The sequence below is a fragment of the Arachis duranensis genome, chromosome 10 (assembly GCF_000817695.3).
Source record: "Arachis duranensis cultivar V14167 chromosome 10, aradu.V14167.gnm2.J7QH, whole genome shotgun sequence".
NCBI lineage: Eukaryota > Viridiplantae > Streptophyta > Magnoliopsida > Fabales > Fabaceae > Arachis > Arachis duranensis.
The window spans coordinates 39362-50067 of record NC_029781.3 but is presented as its reverse complement, the minus strand read 5'-3'; the positions used below and the strand labels follow the sequence as shown (position 1 = coordinate 50067).

The 10706-nt window shown below is 35.1% G+C and overlaps 1 protein-coding gene and 1 pseudogene across 2 annotated transcripts; one reads left to right on the top strand and one right to left on the bottom strand.

Moving 5' to 3' along the window:
* Positions 1 to 1235: 1235 nt before the first annotated feature.
* LOC107489102 (mitochondrial import inner membrane translocase subunit TIM17-3) lies at positions 1236 to 3407 on the top strand. 2 transcript variants are annotated; one of them, XM_052255345.1, is made up of 4 exons: positions 1236 to 1720; positions 2918 to 3005; positions 3088 to 3161; positions 3247 to 3407. In XM_052255345.1, exons 1-4 carry the CDS (start codon positions 1301 to 1303, stop codon positions 3265 to 3267), a joined length of 603 nt encoding a protein of 200 aa, XP_052111305.1. In that variant the 5' UTR covers positions 1236 to 1300; the 3' UTR covers positions 3268 to 3407. The 2 variants fall into 2 exon arrangements, with proteins under 2 accessions (XP_052111305.1, XP_015965358.2); XM_016109872.3 differs by having other exon boundaries at positions 3088 to 3407.
* A 41-nt stretch (positions 3408 to 3448) lies between these two features.
* Positions 3449 to 8462, bottom strand: LOC107489103 (protein BREAST CANCER SUSCEPTIBILITY 1 homolog; annotated as a pseudogene).
* Positions 8463 to 10706: the final 2244 nt, after the last annotated feature.

Genomic DNA, 10706 nt, shown 5'->3' with positions numbered 1-10706 from the left:
AAATAAGAATTTTTATTTTCTTTTATTATTGTTACTACCACTACTACCAGTTTGTATATTATTATTAATTATTATTAGTATTCCATATACTTTGATATATTTCAATTGATAGTTAATACTAATCATATACTTTCAATTGGTGACATTCATGTAATGGTAGGTGTTTGCCTAGTGACTGAGCATTTTCTATATCGTGATTTTAAACATATATATTTTCTTCTATCTCTTTTTTGTTTTGAGTCAAATTTCTTCAGCACATGATTCAAATCTTTTTTTTGGACCTTATACTTACTCGACTTATAATACACTAAAAACCAAAATACCCAAATCCAATTAACGAAACGCAACTGTGCCAATTTCTATTGTTCCTTGTAAGAGTAGGCTAAGCCACAACTAAGCCATAATTCCACTCTACTCATTTCTCAAACTCTGCACCCAACTACAATAAGTATCAAACAAAAAATAATCTCTGTAAATCTGTATCAATTAACATCTTTACCGTAAAGTGACTCATAATATAAAAGTATATAATAAATTGAGGGCTTGTTTGGGTGAGCTTTTATTAAAAAAAAGATCTTTTTTTGAGTTATCTTTTTTTAAAAAATTTGATGGAAAAGTAAAAGTAATTTTATATGTGGGTATCTCATACAAAAAAATCTTTTTATCTATCAATTATGTTTAGATATAACAATATAAAAGTACTTTTTTATTTATTTATTACATAAAAAATATCTTTTTTTTAAAGAAAGAAAATCTTTTAAAAAAAATGTAAATTACAGCTTCTAAAAAAGATGTTTTACTAATTTTTCTAATGCTTTTACTTTTACTACTCGAAATTTGCCAAACATACTAAAAAATAAAAAAGATCTTTTTTTATTAGAAAAAATATCTTTTTTATCAAAATAATAACGCCTAAACAAACACTGAACATGTTATATGTATAATTATAAATATAATAATATAATAATAAAATAATAATATTAATATATTATAATATATTGTGCGATTTGAATTGAATTGGATCAATTATAAAAGATAAATTTAAATTCGATCTGATCCAACAATTTAAAAAAATAAAATTCAATCAAATTTAAACCGAAATTTAAATTGAATTAAATAAATAAATTAATTTGGATCAATTTGGATTTAACTGCTTATGTGGGGCTATGAACAGATACCAAGTTGAATTCTATAAATAGGCTCCGTTAAAACCCTTGTGGTGGAGAAAACATAGAAGGAGAAACACAATTACACCTCTGGGCAAAAGGATTCCGGAAACTTATTTAGAAGTCCCCAATCAATGGAAGAATACTTTGATGATGTCTTCAATTCAGCGGGCCACGGGTTCATGGTGGGCGTAATCGGGGGATCCACCTTCCACTTCTTCAAGTCCCTTTGTAACTCTCCAACCCATATCGCTACCGCTTGCAACGCCGTTCGCCTCAATGCACCCCGCCTCGGGGGCAAGGTTGCCGCCTGGGCTACCCTCTTCACTGCTTCCTACGACGCCTTGGTTTTTGTTCGTCAGAAGGACGACCCTTGGAACGGCATATTTGCCCCGGCCATCAGCAGCGGGCTGCTCTCCTTGTCCCGCCGCAGTCTCAGAGCCTCCGCATGCTTCACCATTTGTGGTGCTCTCTACGGCACAGCAGGAGAGGTCATTCCAATCATGAGGAACAAGTTCGAGGCCGATTGCATGCTTGAGAAATTGAGGAAGGCAGTAAGTACCCAAAGATGCGATGTTACCGGTCCAAATGGACGCTTTGACTGATTCAGCATGTCGAAATTCACTCTTTTAATTCAAGAACGATTAAATTCTCAATTTCTTTGCGAATCTTAATCAATTTAGCATATTGATTGTTATTAGATAGATACCATATTATCAATGCATATCTTATACTCTTGCTGCGCCTAATAGCCAGTTTTTTATATAAAAGGTTATGTTCTTTTTTTTTTTCCTTTATTATTCTTTTGGTGTGTGATTAGTGGATGGTTGTTATTAATAAATTAATAAAGTCTGGACTTGTGTTGGCCGACGAAAGGAATAGTTGGAGAAATTTATGAGATGGGTCATGAAGATAAAGGACTATATCTTAAATCATTCAGTTTCATACTCAGATTGAAACTATTTTTCACATTTATAGATTGAATATGTTTGTGCATAAAGGAATCGATTTATTTATATATACAATCAACTGTTATGAGTTTAGGATCGAGTTATTTGATACAAAATAGTTATTTACTAATCGATTGATGTTAAATTAAAGGAAATCCATTGAATTAGCAACAAATATAATTTTCTTATCGTTTATGTCATCACAAACAGATCAAACATAAAAAATCATTGATTCACATTGTTTTTTCTTATTCTTCAATTCAAAAGAACAATAAATGTTGAATCTTAATTAGGTTTTCTTAGTTGATAGAACAGCTAAGGCAAGATAATTGGGTTTGAACCAGCCTATGATCTCGCTGTTCTCAAGGTACATTATAATTCTTTTCTTTTTTCCTCAACAGTCGATTTCTTTATTTGTCAATCTTATAGGATTCTTCTTTATATGCCAATCATAATGGTCCAGAGTTTCTTTTCTCTTGATCGTGTTGATGTTGCATAACAGACATTTTTCCTTAACTTGACTACATCATTTGAGGCATCAATACTTGCCTTGTATTTTCTGATTGATGTTGATGGGCACGAAATCAGGCCTGTGGTTCTTGGTCAATCTTAACAATTTACATGGAGGTCAAAGTTGTTTCGCAATTGGGAATCCTTATGGATACAAAAATACTCTAACAACAGGAGTAATTTTTCCTCTTTTTTCCAAGAAAGAACAAAATATGTTGCACCTTATAGGTGTTCGTTGTATTGAAAGAAATGGATGTTATGATGGTGTATTGTGTGGTGTAACTTTTGCAGGTGGTGAGTGGTTTAGGGCGTGAGATACCTTCACCAAATGGAGGGGCCATTAAAGGAGCTATTCAAACTGATGCAGATATTAATGGAGGCAAGCAACACACCTCATTTTCCTGATGTTTCCAATGCTAATGTTTGAATTGTGATGTTATGTGTGCATGGATGGAAAACAGGAAACTCAGGAGGACCATTGATGGACTCATACGGCCATGTTATTGGCGTAAACACAGCAACCTTCACCAGAAAAGTAACTGTTATGGGGATGCTATTCTTCACTAATATTCCAACTCCCCAAGAATACTTATTTTGCTTTTTTTTTGACGCAATTTCAGGGTGCGGAATGTCAGTTATAGGTTTTGATCAACCATGTTCCATATCTATCATTTGATAACGAATGAATCACATGTTTGATTGATGTTCACACAAAAACCTTTACAAGCATGCTAAATTACTAGCAGTTTTAAACGTCAAGATTTATAAAGAGTAGTTATTACGAGTTTTGTATGTAGAAGCTGTTTGAGTAAGAGTTGGATTGTCTGTTGAAGTATGAGTTCTTTTTATCCATGGTTACACTAGTTGCGCTGTCGGAATCGTCAATGTGTGTCGTTTAGGTATACGTTTTAATCAAAGAAGCCTGGGGGATACATTGTTGGATCCTTACTAGCTAGCTAATATGGGTTAACAACGGTAGTGAACAACGGTGGAGAATTTATCTTTCTCACTTACGGTGTTGGTAGCCTTATTTAATTACATACGATATTGTCATTAAAGCATGCCTTGACAGACAAACGATAAAGGGAGTAAGACACTAGTCTAGGATCACGTTAATCTAAATGAGGTCAACAGATACAATTTCATTCAGCAAGGATTTGCAGCTTGCAGGCTGCAATAGAGTTCAGAATCCATGTATTACTTTCTATCTTTGAACCTGTAGAGCTTGCTAGAACCTCCACATCATGTCGCCGTTGAGTAGAAATGGTATCCCTTTTGGAAGGACTGCATTTATCAGGAAGCTCAAGGCTGTAAATTATGAGTGTCTGGGGTGGATGCATACCAAGTGACGTTGAGTTTTCGTCACCAGACACTGGTTTTCTATTCAAAATTACCCCTCCAGCAGCAGTCACAAGATCTTGCAAATAGCCCTTGTATGATGGCTTAAAATCTCCCACATAATAAAACTTGAAGCCATCGAAAAGCTTCGGTTGCTGCATAAAAAAAAGAAATTGTCAACACAGACCACTAGTTTGCACATAATCCGGAGATTGCACCAAGATATCCAATCTAAAAGCACAGCTAATTTTAATGAAATAGTAGTTTTAGTCATAGTAGGTGTTTTTGGCCTAAAACATTAAGACGTGAAATCAAACGTCTAGCTGCGTTATTATCATTGCGTGTTCCAGGACATTCATATAAAAAATAAATAAGGTTTATCTAACAAGTATGCCTAAGAAATTAACATGAGAAAGTTTTAATATAAATTAACAATGTTTTGACGCCAAAACACTTAACAATGAAAATTCTAACCTTATTTTATTTAAAACTTAGTCGTCTAAGATGAGGACCATCATGGATTCCATGGATGTCATGATTGATTTCATAACTCTCCTCATCAACAGGCTTCATTTCCTTCATGCAAGCTTTAATCCCTGTAACAAGACAACATGAGAATAGGAGAGATGTCATCATTATTAATTTTGTGATGACATTTTAGTAGGAAGTAGAAACCAGAGGAATTCTAGTTAAAGTACTGAACTCATTCAATATTGAGAATCCAATTCCCCTCCAGTATGCCCATCAATACTTTGAGGGTCCTTCTACATGCCTTATTTTCGTCTGTTGATGCTATAACATGGGTAACACTTGAATCCCATTTTTTCAAAACAGTAACCTTGGGGCCTACTTAATTCTCCGGCTCCTACTTATTTCAGCTTCAAGATTAATTGCATTATCATCTTCAAAATATACATTGGGGGCCCTGCACAAGTTTAGAACAAATTAACTTTACATATCAAACTCAGTCACAAGTAAACATTCAAAGCACTTATTGACGGAACTGAGTAACAAAGCACAATTTTCTTGTATGATCCAAGAGCAGTCCCTTTCTGATTTGTAGGGCCATGTTTGAAAGCAAGGCTTTTACTGTCTCTCGTTCTGCACTTATTGCTCTTACCCTTGGATCCTGAACTCTCACAGGGCAAAACGCAGGAAGTATGTAAAGGGCATAACATGACAAAGTTTTCCTGATGCATAAAAATGAAAGGATTTGATTAGATGGGTTTATTTAAAAAGCTGCATGAAACTTTAAATCCTCACTGCTTTTTATCGTATACCATATCCCATCGGCAATGCTTAGTCCACTTGGCACAAGGAACATGAAAGCTCCTACGACAACTTTTCTCGTAACAACCAAGAGCAGCGCCCTTGAGTCCACAAAAACCACACTTAATTCTCCGGCTCCTACTTATTTCAGCTTCAAGATTAATTGCATTATCATCTTCAAAATATACATTGGGGGCCCTGCACAAGTTTAGAACAAATTAACTTTACATATCAAACTCAGTCACAAGTAAACATTCAAAGTAGAGGTAGTTAGTCGTCAGTAAAAATTAGTAAATTACCTTTCTGTGCAGTTCCTGTGAGAATGTATGACTTTGGATCCTCCTTCATAATTTGCAGCAACAGGCTTGGTGCCAGCCATAGTAATGCATCATTGACCCAGAAACCTGAATTTTGAATGGCACACCATCAAATCCTAGTTCGTATATAGTAGATAACATATTAGAGATGACTAGATGCATGAGCAAACAAATTTACCTCTGATTCTTCTGATGAGTGACAAAAAACACATTGGTACTTTTCAGCTTGACTTTCACAGTTTGGTAAAACTGGTACATGCATCAAAGTGCTACATTTCTCCTTAGATGTATCATCCAAAACCTTGACACCAGGACCTCTCTGGGTACATTCATTAGGTTGGATTTGTTCACCAGCCTTTGTCTGAGAGATAAAATCGGAGGACAGTTTCAATTTCTTGGTACTCCTCAATTCACTACCACGAGAAATAGACTTTATAGAAACTTTCCCTTTAATTTGCCTTTTATTGGACATCTTTCCATTTTTGTCTGTCTGCTGACTTAACATAGATGATGCAGAACCAGCTAACTCACCATCAGTTTGATTTTGCATGCAAGATAATTCTTCAGCTTGGTCCTGCACATAATTCAGCTTTTGCTTTCCAGATCTTTCACTCTGGCATTTACCTGGAATCATTTGGCAAGCAAGCTTGTTGGTTTCCTTTTGGGAATGTGAAATATATGAATCCTTTGCCATGTTCACTTCACCATTACGAAGAACTACTGATATATTGGAGTTGGTGCAAGTATCAAAACAAACCCTCTTGCACTTTCTACTAGTCTTTCCCAGATTAGAAGCTTGTCGCTTCTCCCGTGATTGATCCTCAGTGATTTCTAATGATCTATTTGAATCAACATTGATTCCCACAATTGAATCTTGTTGTTCCACAACCTGTTCTTGAGCAGCTTTTTCCCTCATCTTCCTGCTTCTCTTCTTGTACTTCTTTGTCCCATATATATCACCAGAACTCCTAAATGGAGAAGTCACACTGGGTTGTAACACATCAGACAATCTAGTTCCGTTTTGTGAATTCTGAAGTTTAGTATTTTCAGCATAATCACTGGATTTATTTCTTTCAAGCTCTTTTGAGGCTTCCAGCAAATCCTCTTGATTTTCACTGATCACACCAGCAGTCAAAGGCTGTCATACAATTGAAAAGAACATCAATGCATAGTCAAGGTACAGTATCCTAAATTTATGTTTGATAACCCGTGGCTCCAATTCCCTCCTTACCTGCAATTTGACAGGACTTGAAAACAATTCAGGAGAGCAAGGCCTTTGTGTCCACTCAAACAGCTCACTATCAAAGAGATCAAAAGAGGTTTTATTTTGCACCTCATCCTACATGACAATAGCAAGAAGCAAAGAAATAAAATCAGTAATTTATTATAAGTCTCTTCTAACGTAATCTGATTTTAACCATGAAAACTAAATTTCCAAATTTTGTTCTGAGTGACTTCATCAACTTTTATCACCAACCAAGTAGTTGAATAGTTTAAGAACCATGAGACTGGGAAGTGATTTTCATCAGACCTTATAAAACAAACAGTTATTGAAAAAAAAAAAAAGGGTTTACAATTTCATAGTTTATGACGACATATTCAGTTGCTATAACAACCCATTACTTACTGATAATGTCAGTTTAGTCGGATTTTCATCATCAGAGTCCTTGAGATCACTGAATGAAGGAGGGCTTGGTGTTGTGCTTCCATCTATAAGCTTATCTCCGAAAGTTTGCTGACTTAAATTCTCAACACCTTCCTCCTCTCTTAACCAAAAGAAAGGTGAAAGAACAGGTACATCTCTTTCACTTTGGAGAGGGTTTTCATTTGCAGCATCAGTATCCTTTTCTTTTCCCTCTTTTCTAGTGCCATAGAGGGAGTCTCCAGAGCTTGAATTTTTGAATGGAGTTTCAGAAAGAGGATCTTGTGGCACCTGAACCCTTTTCTTAGCTGGAAGAGTAGGTTTTGCAGTGTCAGGAACATTCTTCTTCCCTGACACGCTGTTTTTGAGGGTTTTCCTTTTCTGAGCAGGATTTTGATGACTTCGAGTAGCATCCTCTCTACCGCAGTCAGCATCAGCTTGACATTGCGTTTCTTCATCTGCCAGGTAACTAAATGTCAGTAAAGTGTACAAAGGAGGACATAAATGCATATGCTTGAAAGCACATTCCTATATTTCAAACAAAGCTAGAACTTGAACCTATAAACCCACAGGCAAATTAACTTGCAATCAAAAGATAGCACAGATATATGCTTATTACAACACATTAAATCAATAAAATAGTGCATAATGCAAACAAAAACTTGAACACAAGTCATAATAATTTGGAAGTAGGTGAAGTTATACATGGACAAAAACAGATGGGAAAAGCTAACCTGAAAACTTAGAGTGGTACGGATTCTGGGTGAGGAATAAGTTCATACCAGAAGAGCGTTCCATTCTTTTCTAGATGTTGACCAAGTTGAACAAACGAGGACTAGGGCGAACCTCTTCATACAAAATAGACAAAATTACTAAAAGAACCTTTAAGATAAAGAAAGGAGAGAAGAGGAGGAGGGGTACCCCGAGGGAAGAAGGGTATTTTATAGACAGGGCAATCAGAAGACGACTTCATAGACTTGACGATACAAAAGCTGAAACCACCAAAATTGAATTACAAACACAAGAATGGCCGGAGAATTCAGCAAACTTAAACTTCACAGATCATTATAAAATAACAAGAAGAAATTAATTAATTAATTGTACTAGGAGGATTATTAACATAAGATTAGAAAGAAAGTGTTTGATACTAAATGGGGCACTGGAGTTCTCTTCCCATTTCCTCCAGATCCGTATGATTCCCCATTGTTAAACTCGATTGACAGATCAAATAAGGGCGAAAACGATTCTGATTCTATTCGGTTTATATCGAAAGAGAGTTCAGAATACTAGCGGCTCAATTCGGTGCCTTTTCTATTATTTTTAAGAAATTAATTTTTATATTTTTATTTTAAAATTATAAATTTAATAAAATAAAATATTAAAAAAATTTATTATATTATTATTATGTGAAAAAAAATTAAAATAAAAAAAATATTTTTAAAAATTTGTTATTCTTTTTTTAAATTATTTTTAATTTTATTATTTTTTTAAATTATTAATTTATATTTTTATTATTATCTCAATAATATTGTGATATTACCATATAATTATTATCATTATTATTCCAATTCCTTCCACATAACATCATTACAACACTAAGCCATCCACATCAACAATACTAATCATCAATTTTCTCATCAACATCATAATCAAACTCTAACATACACAATTTATGAAATCTTCAGTTTAATTCACATGCCACATACATAATTCAATCTTATCTTAAAGTCAACTAGTCTAAGTGTCCAGAAATATTACATATTACATAAAGGAAACCGAAATCATACCTTGACCAATTTTCAAACTTACCAAACACAAAAACAAAGCCACCAAGTTTGATCCAAACCCTCAACTAACTCCAACAAACACCAAAGCTCAACTAACAACATATATATCACCAAAATCAAAACCTAGAAACCACAACATACAACAATACAAAGGTTTATGAGCAACTCACCTTGTCCAAAGATGATTGGGGCAATTTCTAACAATTACCCGCTACTAGAGATCACCTAAACAACCAAAACCACAAAACTTGCTCAAAAACCAAACCCAAAACGCGCAGAAATCTAGGGGATGAAACTGGAGAGTGAAACATGATTTCTTACTAGATTTCTTTAGATAGAAAGGAAGAACTCGTCAAGAGCTTCGCGTGGCCGCAAACGGCTTCTCAATCGGAGGTCCGTAGCTCAAGATATGGCTCCCGGAAGGCAGAGGTGAATAGTAACAATGGGGTTTCACCCCACCACCACCTATCCGAGTTCTCTCTCTCTCTCTCTCTCTCTTCCCTTCAAAATGAGTTTGAAACTCATTAATCACACACATGTTGGAACTTGGGCCCAGTTTGGGCCCGGTCTAATCCGTTAGCATTTTTTGTCCGTTTGACCCACTAGAGCCGGTACTGCCAGCTTAGGCGCCAGTACGCATTTTTACAAAACTTTTTAAAACAGATATATTTTCCAACTCAGAAAAATTCACTGAAATCAAATTTCACATTTATATTTTCAAATTAAAACTTCTAAATTTTGAATCTATTCCAGACACTAAAATTATTATTTTTATAAAAACGGTTTTGCGTGAAAAACTTGGGTTCTTATATATATTCTCCACGAAGCGTCCTACTGCAACATTGCCAACCTAACAAGTTGTAAAAGCATCTCGTTCACCATCATCCCACCGTGTCGACGTTCTCTCTCGCCTTCTGCTGCGTCACTCTGATTATCGTCACTAGGAATCCAAACATTTTCTTTAAATCAAATATCGATTTTGTACTATTTTTCAAAACATTTAAAACAAGTGCAATCTAAATAAGTCCATTGTTAAAATCTTATCAAAAAGTCAAAAACCTTTCATTTGTAAATCAATCACTTTGAAATACGATTTTTCCTAAATTCATTAGAATATTTAAATCAGAACCTCTCATGTTTGAATCCCTTTTGATAAGTTAAATTTGCAAACCAAAATCACAAGTTAACAAAATCTTATGACTCACTTTCTTTCTTAAATCATATCATTTGATCAAAAGTTTCAGTTCTAGTTTCAAAACCAAATCATTCAAACCAGAGTTCCAAACCAAATTTAAAAATCAATCTAAACTTTAAAACTTTTTCAACACGAATAACGATAATCTATACTATGAAGATAAGTTGAGGTCTAGCCATCGGATTCGTAATTACGTCAACCCTGTTGTTGTGATCGATCCGCCTCATGTAATCCTCGGTGTAGGCAATCTCTAACCAAATGTCCCAGTGAGCCACACTTGTAACATAGTTTCCTACCCAACTGGCATGGCCTATTCGGATGGTAGTTCCCACACTCCTAACATTTCATATCAGAGGAGTAAGCTCTTGACCGCTTCCCTTCACCATATTTCTTGAAGTTTTGTCCCCTTGGTCCAAGGTAATTGTCGCGTTCCTTACTAGCTTTTCCTCCATGAGTGTCCCTTGACGAGACTACCGTCTTTGCGTATTCTTCAACCACCCTTGCCTTGTTCACCAGATCGGAGAAAATCCGA